At 44.7% G+C, this 15,884-nt stretch overlaps 1 protein-coding gene across 1 annotated transcript; it reads right to left on the bottom strand.

The window, feature by feature from the left end:
• Positions 1–497: 497 nt before the first annotated feature.
• Positions 498–15,659, bottom strand: LOC115204530 (sodium-dependent phosphate transport protein 2A-like). Its single transcript, XM_029770186.1, has 11 exons — positions 15,422–15,659; positions 15,154–15,300; positions 14,833–14,976; positions 14,352–14,463; positions 14,033–14,228; positions 13,251–13,346; positions 13,030–13,150; positions 12,657–12,824; positions 11,007–11,123; positions 4,711–4,835; positions 498–4,332 (listed from the first exon to the last, which is right to left on the bottom strand). Exons 1-11 carry the CDS (start codon positions 15,429–15,431, stop codon positions 3,673–3,675), a joined length of 1,896 nt encoding a protein of 631 aa, XP_029626046.1. The 5' UTR covers positions 15,432–15,659; the 3' UTR covers positions 498–3,672.
• Positions 15,660–15,884: the final 225 nt, after the last annotated feature.

Below are 15,884 nucleotides of genomic sequence, written 5' to 3'. Positions count from 1 at the left end.
ACATGGTGAATAAGTACAATAACACATTTAATATATCCCCTGTATATATCCACAAATCTCTTGAGTGGCGCAGTGGTCTAAGGCACTGTATCTCAGTGCTAAGAGGTGTCACTACAGTACCTGGTTCAAATCCAGGCTCTATCACATTCAGCTGTGATTTGGAGTCCCATAGGGTGGTGCACAATTGGCCCAGGGTAGGCCGTCATTGTAAATAAGACTTTTTTCTTAACTGACTTGCCTAGTTAAATAAAGAATAAATATAATAAAAAGCGTATCGGAGTAGGAGAGCTGATCTAGGATCAGGTCCCCAACCTTTCCATATAATCATATTCTTTATGATCTAAAAGGCAGAACTGATCTTAGATCAGAACTCCTACTCAGAGGCTTTGTGGATAAAACTCAACTGTATGTGCGACCCTGCTCCCCAGACGTCCAGGACAACAACAGAACCAGCCTGACAGACATCGGCATTCAATTAAGCAAAAATAGTCAACAAAGTCGTTCATTTAATTTAATGTTACGTTTCTACCACAATTTTGGCACAGATTTAATAAAATCACAGAATTCAAAGCAAAGATGGCAATTAAGACTTAAATTACATTTGGGTTAAATATCACATCTTGTACATCTTTTACATACTCATGTAAAAATTATATGTTGCACAGCTGCTCACGTAAGATGTAGTCTAGGGCTCTGTACTGGAAGCTGTAGTCTACGGCTCTGTACTGGAAGATGTAGTGTAGGGCTCTGTACTGTTAGATGTAGTGTAGGGCTCTGTACTGGAAGCTGTAGTCTAGGGCTCTGTACTGGAAGCTGTAGTGTTAGGCTCTGTACTGGAAGCTGTAGTGTAGGGCTCTGTACTGGAAGCTGTAGTCTAGGGCTCTCTACTGGAAGCTGTAGTCTAGGGCTCTCTACTGGAAGCTGTAGTCTAGGGCTCTGTACTGGAAGATGTAGTGTAGGGCTCTGTACTGGAAGCTGTAGTGTAGGGCTCTGTACTGGAAGCTGTAGTGTAGGGCTCTGTACTGTAAGCTGTAGTGTAGGGCTCTGTACTGTAAGCTGTAGTCTAGGGCTCTGTACTGGAAGCTGTAGTGTAGGGCTCTGTACTGGAAGCTGTAGTGTAGGGCTCTGTACTGGAAGCTGTAGTCTAGGGCTCTGTACTGGAAGCTGTAGTGTAGGGCTCTGTAATGTAAGATGTAGTGTAGGGCTCTGTACTGTAAGATGTAGTGTAGGGCTCTGTACTGTAAGATGTAGTGTAGGGCTCTGTACTGTAATATGTAGTGTAGGGCTCTGTACTAGAAGCTGTATTGTATGGCTCTGTACTGTAAGATGTAGTGTAGGGCTCCATACTGTAAGATGTAGTATAGGGCTCTGTACTAGAAGCTGTAGTCTAGGGCTCTGTACTGTAAGATGTAGTGTAGGGCTCTGTACTGGAAGCTGTATTGTAGGGCTCTGTACTGGAAGCTATAGTGTAGGGCTCTGTACTGGAAGCTGTAGTGTAGGGCTCTGTACTGTAAGATGTAGTCTAGGGCTCTGTACTGTAAGATGTAGTGTAGGGCTCTGTACTGGAAGCTGTAGTGTAGGGCTCTGTACTGGAAGCTGTAGTGTAGGGCTCTGTACTGTAAGATGTAGTCTAGGGCTCTGTACTGTAAGATGTAGTGTAGGGCTCTGTACTGTAAGATGTAGTGTAGGGCTCTGTACTGTAATATGTAGTCTAGGGCTCTGTACTGTAAGATGTAGTGTAGGGCTCTGTACTGGAAGCTGTAGTGTAGGGCTCTGTACTGTAAGATGTAGTGTAGGGCTCTGTACTGGAAGCTGTATTGTAGGGCTCTGTACTGTAAGATGTAGTGTAGGGCTCTGTACTGTAATATGTAGTCTAGGGCTCTGTACTGGAAGCTGTAGTCTAGGGCTCTGTACTGGAAGCTGTAGTCTAGGGCTCTGTACTGTTAGATGTAGTGTAGGGCTCTGTACTGTAAGATGTAGTGTAGGGCTCTGTACTGTAAGATGTAGCGTAGGGCTCTGTACTGGAAGCTGTAGTGTAGGGCTCTGTACTGTAAGATGTAGTCTAGGGCTCTGTATTGGAAGCTGTAGTGTAGGGCTCTGTACTGTAAGATGTAGTGTAGGGCTCTGTACTGTAAGATGTAGTCTAGGGCTCTGTACTAGAATATGTAGTCTAGGGCTCTGTACTGTTAGATGTAGTGTAGGGCTCTGTATTGGAAGCTGTAGTCTAGGGCTCTGTACTGTAAGATGTAGTGTAGGGCTCTGTACTGGAAGCTGTAGTGTAGGGCTCTGTACTGTAAGATGTAGTGTAGGGCTCTGTACTGTAAGATGTAGTCTAGGGCTCTGTACTAGAATATGTAGTCTAGGGCTCTGTACCGGAATATGTAGTCTAGGGCTCTGTACTGGAATATGTAGTCTAGGGCTCTGTACTGGAATATGTAGTCTAGGGCTTTGTACTGGAAGGCTCTGTAGGCTTCTGTCACAAGAAAAGTAGTCTACACTAAAATAGGTCTGCCTCAAGATCTTTTTATGCAGTAAAAACATGCCATCTCATGGCTGCTCTTCATCTATCGTCCTTGGCTATTACGGATGATATCAAACTCCCTATCTGCTGACTGTTAGATGTGGTATATTCTGAATTATTACTAAATTATATTCTAGCTTCTAGTTTCATGACACTGGCAACTCTCTTGTCTGTCTCAGCTCGGTTGGAGAAACTGGTCTGGTGAAAAGCCATTTGCCCTGCTCTACTGTGTCTTTTAAATAGGAAAGACAGATTCATGTCTTTCTGTTACACACAGTTGACTTGATACATTTAGCATATATAACAATTGCTTCCCATCTCATGCCAAATATGAAACTCCTATATGTACAATAATTGTGATTTTGAACAAAATGATCAAATCATCTAATTGTAACTCTCTGGAATATGCATGTGGTTAAAGTACCAAATGTTGAAAGAGTAGCAGCGAGGAGACGTTAAGCCTAAAATGTATTGAAACTGGGGAAATCACTTGCCATTATGCCACCAAATGGATGTTTAATCAACCATTCAGAGCCCCGTTGCTTTATAATTAGCGAGTGGAGGCGCCCATTCCCTCCTATATAGCTTCAATTACGCAGCCATTCATATGCATAACTTGTATTATTTTTTTAAGGCCTTTTAATTGGCTGAGTGGTTTTTGTCATTCTATTCAATCAGACTTCCTGCATTTTCAGCAGAGAGACAGACATTTACTGCCTCTCCTGACTGATAGCAAAGAGGAAGAAGTGTTTGTTTTGACAGAAAGTGAAATGCTATCCTGATTGTGGGAAATGATGATATAATACATATGTCCTGTTGGCTATAGGCCCAAACATTTGTCTGGAAATAGAGTTACTGTGAGTAAATAATAAACCCTTAATGATTCCTTGGCTTTGTACAGTGTGTGACATAACTCAACTACAGTAAACACTGTTTTGTAACTGCTTGCATCATGCATGATTTCCGCAATCCATAAAGGAACTGACTGTGAGTGGGGTCATGTTTTCATGCAACCACAAGCTCCTACAGTTTTCTGCTCCAGTCTCGTTGTTCCATAACATTAGATCATCACTGCACATTTCTTGCAGTGCACGATGCTGCTTTCACAAGATATTCTGCTCAGTTTTTCTGTTGTTCCAGTGTCATATGTTCTACAGACGTGTGCTCCTGACCCTGTTCACCCCCTGGGACATTACCACTGTGGGGGCTTTGTCTGCTGCCTGGGACATTACCACTGTGGGGGCTTTGTCTGCTGCCTGGGACATTACCACTGTGGGGGCTTCGTCTGCTGCCTGGGACATTACCACTGTGGGGGCTTCGTCTATGTAACACAGAACAAGGTTGTCCAAAGCCATGTGGCTCCTCTTCTGAGGACCATCATGGTCCGTGGAGCACTGTATCAGACCAGGCTCGCTGGCTCCTTTAGCGCAGCACAGGGTCACCTTGGTGATTAGGGTATCCAGAGGTTGAAGGGAATGCATCCAGACAGGCAGGAAGTCCCAGCTCTGCAGCCTCACTGGCAGACACCCTGGCCTGTGAACCTGCAGCATGTTCACCACAAACACCAAGAGGAGGGCCGCAGCGAAGGGCACGCCCACCCCAGCCATCATCTGCCAGCCTGCCATGGAGAGGGCGAAGACGAGCGAGGGCAGGAGCAGGAAGCACAGAAGCAGGTAGAGTACAGCAAACCAGCGATACTTGGCCGTGCGCTGCCCCAGAGTCCTGGCCATACGGATGGGCAGGCGGGTGGTGGGCACAGGGTACCACAGCAGAATGCCCAGTATGTTGAAGAAGAAATGACACAAGGCGACCTGTAGAACAGACCAGGGTAATGTAATGAGAGAGATATGATGGAACAGAAGACCGTGTAAACAGACCAGGGTAATGTAATGAGAGAGATATGATAGGGCAGAAAACTTGGTAAACAGATCAGGGTAATGTAATGACAGAGACATGATAGGACAAAAGACCCTGTAAACAGACGCCCCCCCGCTACTACACCTGCATTGCTTGCTGTTTGGGGTTTTAGGCTGGGTTTTTGTACAGCACTTTGTGACATCGGCTGATGTAAAAAGGGCTTTATAAATACATTTGATTGATTGATTGATTGATTGATTGATTGATTGATTGGAAAAGATAACAAAAACAGTAATGTTAAGTTCCAGTGTAAAAGGATGAGATTTCTGTACCTGGAAAGCTGCAGCCAGCTTGTCCCCTGGGCTTGCCAATGCTGCCAGGATAGCTGTAGCGGTTGTGCCAATGTTTGACCCCAGGGTCAAAGGGTAGGCACGTTCAATGCTGATAACACCAATACCTGAGAGCACAAAGTACAATGGCATCACAGAGCCATGTGATGGGGCTGCAACTCCATAGACTGAAGCTTTATTTAGTAGAGGAATCACATGGTTGGTGAGGAGACAACATTATCTAGTTCCAGTTAAGGAACTGCTGGCTGGAGCAACAACACGTCTGATAAGTTGATCTTCACCACTGGGGCCCCTCAGGGTTGTGTACTTAGTCCCCTCCTGTACTCCCTGTTCACCAACGACTGCATGGCCAAACACGACTCCAACACCATCATTACATTTTCTGACGACACAACAGTGGTAGGTAGACCTGATCACCGACAATGATGAGACAGCCTACAGGGAGGAGGTCAGAGAACTGGCAGTGTGGTGCCAGGACAACAACCTCTCCCTCAATGTGAGCAAGACAAAGGAGCTGATCGTGGACTACAGGAAAAGGCGGGACGAACAGGCCCCCATTAACATCAACGGGGCTGTAGTGGAGCGGGTCGAGACTTTCAAGTTCCTTGGTGTCCACATCACCAACGAACTATCATGGTCCAAACATACCAAGACAGTCTTGAAGAGGGAACGACAACACCTTTTCCCCTCAGGAGACTGAAAAGATTTGGCATGGGTCCCCAGATCCTCAAAAGGTTCTACAGCTGCACCATCGAGAGCATCCTGACTGGTATGGCAACTGCTCGGCATCTGACCGCAAGGCGCTACAGAGGGTAATGCGAACGGCCCAGTACGTCACTGGGGCCAAGCTTCCTGCCATCCAGGACCTATATAATAGGCGGTGTCAGAGGAAAGCCCAAAAAATTGTCAGAGACTCCTGTCACCCAAGTTATAGACTGTTATCTCTGCTACCGAACGGCAAGCGGTACTGGAGCGCCAAGTCTAGGACCAAGAGGCTCCTCAACAGCTTCTACCCCCAAGCCATAAGACTGCTGAACAATTAATACAATCACCACCAGACAATCCCCCCCCCCGTATACTGTTGCTACTGCTACTCGCTGTTTATTATCTATGCATAGTCACTTCACCCCTACCTACATATACAAATTTCCTCAACTAACCTGTACCCCCGAACACTGACTCGGTCCCCTGTATATAGCCTCATTATTGTTATTCTTATTGTGTTACTTTTTTATTGTTACTTTTTATTTTAGTCTACTTGGTAAATATTTTCTTAACTCTTCTTGAACTGTTGGTTAAGGGCTTGTAAGTAAGCATTTCACGGAAAAGTCTGCTCGGCATCTGACCGTAAGGCGCTACAGTGGGTAGCGTGTACGGCCCAGTACATCACCGGGGCCAAGCTTCCTGCAATCCAGGACCTATGTACTACTCGCTGTTTATTATCTATGCATAGTCACTTCACCCCTACCTACATGTACAAATTACCTCAAACCTGTACCCCCGCACACTGACTCGGTACCGGTACCCCCTGTATATAGCCTCATTATTGTTATGTTATTGTGTTACTTTTTATAATTTTTTACTTTAGTGTACTTAGTAAATATTTACTTAACTCTTCTTGAACTGCACTGTTGGTTAAGGGCTTGTAAGTAAGCATTTCACTGTAAGGTCTACACGTTGTATTCGGCGCATGCGACAAATAAAATTTGATTTCATTTGATTTGAATAGCAGTAGCTATTCTGTGTGAGAAAGACTTTGTCTCCGTGCCTGCTTAAACTCCGGGCAGCCCAGAAATAGGGATTCCATGGAGCCACAGCTCACTCCCATGCTCCGTGGGAGAGTCCAGCCACTGTGCAGTTAATTATTGCTGATCTCAGAACACTGAGGTAGATCTATCCCCCAGAGAGTGCCGGGGATTAGACAGCATGAAATGGATCCTCCACTCTCTAGCAAATAATACACCTGGCTCCATCATCACACACATCATTCATTCCCAAACAAAACCAACCTTAATTCATATTAGTATGACCTCTTGTTTCTCCTGTAAGTGTTTCTTCAACAAATAGAGCAAAAACAAGCCCTGCATTTTTCAATTGGGTTAAAGCCCTCCCCCCCAACATAAAAAAGTGGAATTCATGAGAAAAGTAATACCTCACAAAGGCTTAAAGAGAAACTAGTGCCACCTCCTCATGAACTCATATGTGTCACTATCACCACCAGAGGAATGAGTCATTTGATCTCCTGCTCAGGTCAGCTGTCTACAGAATACCTTTAGCTTGGAAGATTCCAGGGCCCGTATTCTTAAGCGTCTCAGAGTAGGAGTGCTGATCTAGGATCAGTTTTGTATATTCGATTATAATGAATAAGATTACATAGACACTGGGGCTGATTCAATTAGATTCGCTCTAGCCGATTACCGCATAGCTGTTGTTTTGACATGTCGGAGGTGGAACTGCAGTTGAGCTGTCAAATCTAGAAGCGGCTCCCGGCGTTATACCTAAAGCGAACATTGCCATTGGCTGCCCGGAGTCGCGTTAAGAGAAATCCCATGCAGCCTTGTTTATAAGTTCTAACCCTGGAAAAGAAATAGTAGTTTATGACAGTTTTACAAGTGGGCCGTGCTTGGGAGCAAAAAAATTCAGACCCCTTGACTTTATCCACATTTTGTTACGTTACAGCCTTATCCTAAACTTGATTAAAAAAAAAATTCTCATCAATCTACACACAATACCCCATAATGACAAAGCAAAAACAGATCCCATTACATAAGTATTCAGAATCCTTTACTCAGTACTTTCTTGAATAACTTCTTGGCAGCGATTACAGCATCGAGTCTTCTTGGGTAAGACACTACAAGCTTGGCACACCTGTATTTGGAGGGAGTTTCTCCCAATCTTCTCTGCTGGTCCTTTCAAGCCCTGTCAGGTTGGATTGGGAGCGTTGCTGCACAGCTATTTTCAGGTCTCTCCAGAGTTGCTCGATGGAGTTCAAGTCCGGGCTCTGGCTGGGCCACTCAAGGACATTCAGAGACCACTCCTTCAGAGACCTCTCAACGCAGTGGCTACTCCTGCGTTGTCTTGGCTGTGTGGTTAGGGTCGTTGTCCTGTTGGAGGGGGAACCTTCGTCCCAGTCTGAGGTCCTGAATGCTCTGGAGCAGGTTTTCATCAAGGATCTCTCTGTACTTTGATCCGTTCATCTTTCCATCGATCCTGACTAGTCTCCGAGTCCCTGCCGCTGAAAAACATCCCCTCAGCATGATGCTGCCACCAGAATGCTTCACCGAAAGGATGGTGCCAGGTTTACTCCAGACGTGACGCTTGCCATTCAGGCCAAAGAGTTCAATCTTGGTTTCATCAGACCAGAGAATCTTGTCTCTCATGGTCTGAGAGTCTTTAGGTGCCTTTTGGCAAATTCCAAACTGGCTGTCATGTGCCTTTTACTGAGGAGTGGCTTCCGTCTAGCCACTCTACCATAAGGGCCTGATTGGTGGAGTGCTGCAGAGCTGGTTGTCCTAACTCCACAGAAGAACTCTGGAGCTCTGTCAGAGTGACCATCAGGTTCTTTTTCACCTCCCTGACCAAGGCCCATCTCCCCCGATTGCTCAATTTGGCCCGGCGGCCAGTTCTAGGAAGAGTCTTGGTGGTCCCAAACTTCTTCAATTTAAGAATGATGGAGGCCACTGTGTTCTTGGGGACCTTCAATACTGCAGAGTTTTTGTGGCACCCTTCCACAGGTCTTTGCCTCAACACAATCCTGTCTCAGAGCTGTATGGACAATTCCTTCAATCTCATTGTCATGACCTGATCTGTTTCACCTGTCCTTGTAATTGTCTCCACCGCCCTCCAGGTGTCGCCCATCTTCCCTATTATCCCCTGGGTACTTACAGTTGAAGTTGGAAGTTTACATACACCTTAGCCAAATACATGTAAACTCAGTTTTTCACAATTCCTGACATTTAATCCTAGTAAAACGTCCCTGTCTTAGGTCAGTTAGGATCACCACTATATTTTAAGAATGTGAAATGTCAGAATAATAGTAGAGAGAATTTTTTATTTCAGCTTTTATTTCTTTCATCACATTCCCAGTGGTTCAGAAGTTTACATACACTCAATTAGCATTTGGTAGCATTGCTTTTACATTGTTTAACTTGGGTCAAATGTTTCAGGTAGCCTTCCACAAGCTTCCCACAATAAGTTGGGTGAATTTTGGCCCATTCCTCCTGACAGAGCTGATGTAACTGAGTCAGGTTTCTAGGCCTCCTTGCTCACACACGCTTTTTCCGTTCTGCCCACACATTTTCTATAGGATTGAGGTCAGGGCTTTTGATGGCCACTCCAATACCTTGACTTTGTTGTCCTTAAGCCATTTTGCCACAACTTTGGAAGTATGCTTGGGGTCATTGTCCATTTGGAAGACCCATTTGGGGCCAAGCTTTAACTTCCTGACTGATGTCTTGAGATGTTGCTTCAATATATCCACATAATTTTCCTGCCTCATGATGCCATCTATTTTGTGAAGTGCACCAGTCCCTCCTGCAGCAAAGCACCCCCACAACATGATGCTGCCACCCCCGTGCTTCACGGTTAGGATGGTGTTCTTCAGCTTGCAAGCCTCCCCCTTTTTCCTCCAAACATAACGATGGTCATTATGGCCAAACAGTTCTATTTTTGTTTTATCAGACCAGAGGACATTTCTCCAAAAAGTACGGTCTTTGTCCCCATGTGCAGTTGCAAACCGTGGTCTGGCTTTTTTATGGCGGATTTGGGGCAGTGGCTTCTTCCTTGCTGAGCGGCCTTTCAGGTGATGTCGATATAGGACTCGTTTTACTGTGGATACAGATATGTTTGTACCCGTTTCCTCTAGCATCTTCACAAGGTCCTTTGCTGTTGTTCTGGGATTGATTAGCACTTTTCGCACCAAAGTACGTTCATATCTAGGACACAGAACCCGTCTCCTTCCTGAGCGGTATGATGGCTGCGTGGTCCCATGGTGTTTATACTTGCGTACTATTGTTTGTACGGATGAACGTGGTACCTTCAGGCGTTTGGAAATTGCTCCCAAGGTTGAACCAGACTTGTGAAGCACTACAATTGTTTTTCTGAGGTCTTGGCTAATTTGTCCTGATTTCTTTAGATTTTCCCATGATGTTAAGCAAAGAGGCACTGAGTTTGAAGGTAGGCCTTGAAATACATCCACAGGTACACCTCCAATTGACTCAAATGATGTCAATTAGTCTGTCAGAAGCTTCTAAAGCCATGACATCTTTTTCTGGAATTATCCAAGCTGTTTAAAGGCACAGTCAACTTAGTGTATGTAAACTTCTGACCCACTGGAATTGTGATACAGTGAATGATAAGTGAAGTAATCTGTCTGTAAACAATTGTTGCAAAAATGACTTGTGTCATGCACAAAGTAGATGTCCTAACCGACTTGCCAGAACTATAATTTGCTAACAAGAAATTTGTGGAGTGGTTGAAAAATGAGTTTTAATATCTCCAACCTAAGTGTATGTAAACTTCCTACTTCAACTGTATACCTGTGTTCTCTGTTTGTCTGTTGCCAGTTCGTCTTGTTTGTCTAGTCAACCTGCGTTTTGTCTCAGCTCCTGCTTTACCCCTGTCTCTGTTTCTTGCCCTCCTGGTTTTGACCCTTGCCTGTCCTGACTCTGAGCCCGCCTGCCTGACCTCTCTGCCCTGCCCTGACCCTGAGCCTGACTGCCATCCTGTACCATTGCCCTCTACTCTGGATTATCGACCCCTTCCTGCCTTGACCTGTCGTGTGCTAGCCCCTATTGCTGCAATAACCTTTGTTACTTCAACACAGTCTGCATTTGGGTCTTACCTGAAACCTGATACTCATGGCTTGGTTTTTTCTCTGACATGCACTGTCAACTGTGGGACCTTAAATAGACAGGTGTGTGCCTTTCCAAATCATGTCCAACCAATTGAATTTACCACAGGTGGACTCCAATCAAGTTGTAGAAACATCTCAAGGATGATCAATGGAAACAGGATGCACCTGACAATTTCGAGTCTCATAGCAAAGGGTTTTTATTTTTAATAAATGTCCATTTTAGAATAAGGCTGTAACATAACAACATGTGGAAAAAGTCAAGGGGTCTGAATGCTTTCTAAAGGCACTGTATGACCTAAATAAAAACAATGATCTGCTTTGTAGGTACCGGTTAATGACTCTGAATCTAGTCGTAGATCAGCACTCCTATGAGCCCAGAACTTACAAAGTGATCTGCATGGTAAATAGTATTCGTAACACTCACCTATGAGAGGAGTGATGGCAGAGGTGAACACTGAGCTGCTCTGGACCACAAAGGTCATGCCAGCCCCCACCAGGATGGCCAGGTAACCTGCCAGCCAGCCAAACGGGTAGGGGAAGTCTGGAGGGGGGAGAGAGGAGAGATTCATATTACTTACAGTATGTGGAGTTTCAGTAAAGAGCTTTCAAGGGAAATATGTCAGATGCTGGGATTGTTATTTTATGCTGCCAAACATATCCTCGTAAAACTGACTATCCTACCGATCCTTGACTTCGGCGATGTCATTTACAAAATAGCCTCCAACACTCTACTCAGCAAATTGGATGTAATCTATCACAGTGCCATCAGTTTTGTCACCAGAGCCCCATATACTACCCACCACTGCGACCTGTATGCTCTCGTTGGCTGGCCCTCGCTTCATATTCGTCGCCAAACCCACTGGCTCCAGGTCATCTATAAGTCTTTGCTAGGTAAAGCCCCGCCTTATCTCAGCTCACTGGTCACCATAGCAGCACCCACCCGTAGCACGCGCTCCAGCAGGTATATCTCACTGGTCACTCTCAAAGCCAATTCTTCCTTTGGCCACCTTTCCTTCCAGTTCTCTGCTGCCAATGACTGGAATGAACTGCAGAAATCACTGAAGCTGGAGACTCATATCTCCCTCACTAGCTTTAAGCACCAGCTGTCAGAGCAGCTCACAGATCACTGCACCTGTACATAGCTCATCTGTAAATAACCATCCAACTACCTCATCCCCATACTGTTATTTATTTTATTTATTTTGCTCCTTTGCACCCCAGTATCTCTACTTGCACACTCATCTTCTGCACATCTATCACTCCAGTGTTTTATTTGCTATATTGTAATAATTTTGCCACTATGGCCTATTTACTGCCTTACCTCCCTAATCTTACCTCATTTGCACACATTGTATATAGATTTTTTTCTATTGTATTATTGACTGTATGTTTGTTTACTCCATGTGTAACTCTGTGTTGTTGTTTGTGTCGCACTCCTTTGCTTAATCTTGGCCAGGTCGCAGTTGTGAATGAGAACTTGTACTCAACTAGCCTACCTGGTTAAATAAAGGTGAAATAAAAAATAAAATATTTGACTTACTGCATAATCTACCTCTGTGTTTTATTACAGCTTTGTTTTCCTCACACAACCAAAATGTATCTATGCTTACTAAATTGCTACATAGTGCTTATGTAAAAGCTGTGCAGAGCCAATGGGCGTCCCCTCTAATAAGCTATGCAGAGCCTATGGACACCCCCTCTAATAAGCTATGCAGAGCCTATGGACACCCCCTCTAATAAGCTATGCAGAGCCTATGGACCCCACCTTTAATAAGCTATGTAGAGCCTATGGATGTCACCCCAAATAAGCTATGCAGAGCCTATGGGCCCCACCTCTAATAAGCTATGCAGATCCTATGGGCGTCACCTCTAATAAGCTATGCAGAGCCTATGGGCGTCACCTCAAATAAGCTATGCAGAGCCTATGGGTGTCACCTCAAATAAGCTATGCAGAGCCTATGGGCACCACTTCTAATATATATTCTTTGCAATCATACACCACAGTGAGGACAAAAATAAATCATAACTATGTTTTCTGAGCTCAATGTTCCAGTCACATTTAGATTACACCCACCTGTGTTGATGATCCTCTGGATGGCCTTAGCCACCTGGCCTTGGAGCAGGGAATTGAGCAGCTTGACCAGCAGCAACAAACAAGTGCACAGGAGCAGAAGAGAGCAGGCTAGCAGAATGATGCCTACCTCCAGGTCGGACAAAAACGAGTCCACAAACAGATGGCTGCCTAGGGATCAACAGAGGACTGGGTCAGTCTTTCTACTCTGCTGCTTTTATCTGTCAAGATTATCTGTCACTAAGGCCCCACTACGGGTCCAACTCGGGCCCGCAGCCCCAGGACTGTAGCGGAATCAGTATGACTGTCACATATTTCCCTGTGACAGTACTTTGACACTCGCTCAATTCCAGGAATGAAAATTACATTGATTTACATTTTTCTATATTTACAAGCAAAGTCATGTTCTGTGTTGTCCAGGTTGTTGCATTGCTTTGCCAGCAGGGTTGTATTGACGTACAGTTGAAGGAATCACCAACAGAAACATTCCCAGAGGACTGCAGGGGGATGAGAGAGAAACATCTGTCTTTGAAACCAACAAACCAGTGACTCCAGATATTTTGCACATCAAGAGAGGCCTGTGGCATTTAGTCTTACTGTTAGGATGTGATTCTTACACCAGACCCTCACCAGACTCCTGTTACTCATGGCCTCATCTCCCATGGCGATGCCTGTGATGACAGACTTGTCCAACTGTAAGGATAAATGGGAATAAAACATAATGTCGATCAATGCGAGGTGATCAAAGGAAGGATGAATGATCCAAAGACAAGCTCATAAGTCTTTCTACATACCTGGACATGTGACTCGTGTTTGACCAAAGCCACACAGTTCAGACCCATACATTTTGCCCAACCTCAACAGTACCTGAATGATGAGTTTGGTGAGTGGTTCAGTACCTGAATAATGAGTTTGGTGATTGGTTCAGTACCTGAATGATGAGTTTGGTGAGTGGCTCAGTACCTGAATGATGAGTTTGGTGAGTGGTTCAGTACCTGACTGATGAGTTTGGTGAGTGGTTCAGTACCTGAATAATGAGTTTGGTGATTGGTTCAGTACCTGAATGATGAGTTTGGTGAGTGGCTCAGTACCTGAATGATGAGTTTGGTGAGTGGTTCAGTACCTGACTGATGAGTTTGGTGAGTGGTTCAGTACCTGAATAATGAGTTTGGTGATTGGTTCAGTACCTGAATGATGAGTTTGGTGAGTGGTTCAGTACCTGAATGATGAGTTTGGTGAGTGGTTCAGTATCTGAATGATGAGTTTGGTGAGTGGTTCAGTGCCTGAATGATGAGTTTGGTGAGTGGTTCAGTGCCTGAATGATGAGTTTGATTAGTGATTCAGTGCCTGAATGATGAGTTTGGTGAGTGGTTCAGTACCTGAATGATGAGTTTGGTGAGTGGTTCAGTCATGACCTTGAGCATCTCTGGGGCCTTCTCTCCAGAGCTGATGTGGAAGGTGTCAACTACGGCCTGAGACAGTCTTCTCAGCAGGCCTGTGGTTGCCTCCAGGGGCAGTAGCACCAGCACTGACAGCCAGTTAAAACAGTCATGCACCGTCGCTCCAGCAAATGCCCTGCAATGAACAGGCCATGTTATTATAAATCATTCATGATGCCAAACTGTGGCGATACTTGGTATAGGGTTTGTTTAAATCCTAAGGAATTACAGGAGAGGAGGATACACAGCCATTTCTTACCGTTCAAACTCATCCCTCTCTCCAGCCTGCATCAGAGCAACGATGGTGTTGGTGACGGACGTCCCAATATTGGATCCCATGAGGATTGGGATGGCAGACCTCACATTGAGTACTGCACAAGCAAGGAGCAAAACAATAAACCACTATTCATCTATATTACAAAGTCAATCTTTTTTATAGAAATACTCTTTCATTTGTATTGAGACAACACATCAATAAATACCCTTTCATCTTGTATTGAGGCAACACATCAAGAAATACCCTTTCATCTTGTATTGAGGCAACACATCAAGAAATACCCTTTCATCTTGTATTGAGGCAACATGTCAAGAAATACTCTTTCATCTTGTATTGAGGCAACACATCAAGAAATACCTTTCATCTTATATTGAGGCAACACATCAAGAAATACCTTTCATCTTATATTGAGGCAACATGTCAAGAAATACCTTTCATCTGTGTGTGTGTGTGTGTGACTTACGTCCCGAGGAGACGAGGCTGACGACAATGGAGGTGGAGGTAGAGGAGCTCTGGACCAGAACCGTCACCAGGATGCCCACCACCAGCCCTGCCACCGGGTTGGACAGGATGGCATTGTCGTTGAAGATGTCCCCAGCCACCTTACCTGTCCACCCAGTGGGGAACACACCACTTACATTTACAGCTGTGGGGTAAGGCTAATCATTTCTTTTTTTATGCCAATCTATAAAGTTTTGTCTCATGTAGTCAGAGATTGATGGGAGAGTAGTCATACAGTAATCAACCAGGATGAATGAACCTGAATGAACCTGAGGAAGGATACCTCCTGCTAACTGGAAGGCAGAACTCAAAACATCCAGCGAGCAGACGAACATGTACAGGAAGAGGAAGAGCAGGGGGATCTTGGAGACGTTGATGAAAACTGATCTCATTCTCTCTGCCTGAGTCTGGGACATTGACGAAGCAATATCTGCAGGTTAAAATAACAAGTTCCGGCATCTCAGATAAGCTGTTGTCATAGTGAGATGAACTATTAGTTGGTTAATGGATAACCATGCATGAAAACAAACATTCTGTATTAAATGGTTTACTTTTCAACATTGTGCCTGGAGTGGTGCAGGTAAATCAGTCACACTATATTCCATTCCTGAATGTGTCCATCCCCTCCTCCACGTAACATGTGCTTTTGTGAGTGGGGATTCAGGCCAGGTTTTTGGGGGGTCAGGAAGGATGTCTCCGTCCAGGTGTGACTGTTGTCCCAGGTATTTCCTCTTTACCAGAGCACATGATGAGTCCTGGAGGGGCATGCTGTCATGAAACACGTCCTATTGTAGAGGAGTCTATGTCCAGTTGAAGTAATATAGAAATTACATTAGTGACCACAGTAAAGTCAAATTACTGCTCCGGTGAGCAATCTTTCTAAAGAATGGACCCAACAGAACCGTAGGAATATGACAATAAGCCAGTTGGATCAGTTGACTGAGGTCAGGTGAAATAAGACTTTAATAATATAAATATTATTTTGTATAAAGTAGTCAACATTGCGTTCATTCT

The sequence above is a fragment of the Salmo trutta genome, chromosome 12 (genome assembly GCF_901001165.1).
Source record: "Salmo trutta chromosome 12, fSalTru1.1, whole genome shotgun sequence".
Taxonomy (NCBI): Eukaryota; Metazoa; Chordata; class Actinopteri; order Salmoniformes; family Salmonidae; genus Salmo; species Salmo trutta.
Note: the sequence above shows the minus strand (reverse complement) of the source record. Positions and strands in the feature narration are given on the sequence as shown.

Coding starts and splice junctions, on each gene's coding strand:
- LOC115204530 (XM_029770186.1), bottom strand. Junction 13,151..13,250: donor GTAAGAATCACATCCTAACA/GTAAGACTAAAT, acceptor ATCCCCCTGCAG/TCCTCTGGGAATGTTTCTGT. Junction 11,124..12,656: donor CCAGAGGATCATCAACACAG/GTGGGTGTAATC, acceptor TCCCCCCTCCAG/ACTTCCCCTACCCGTTTGGC.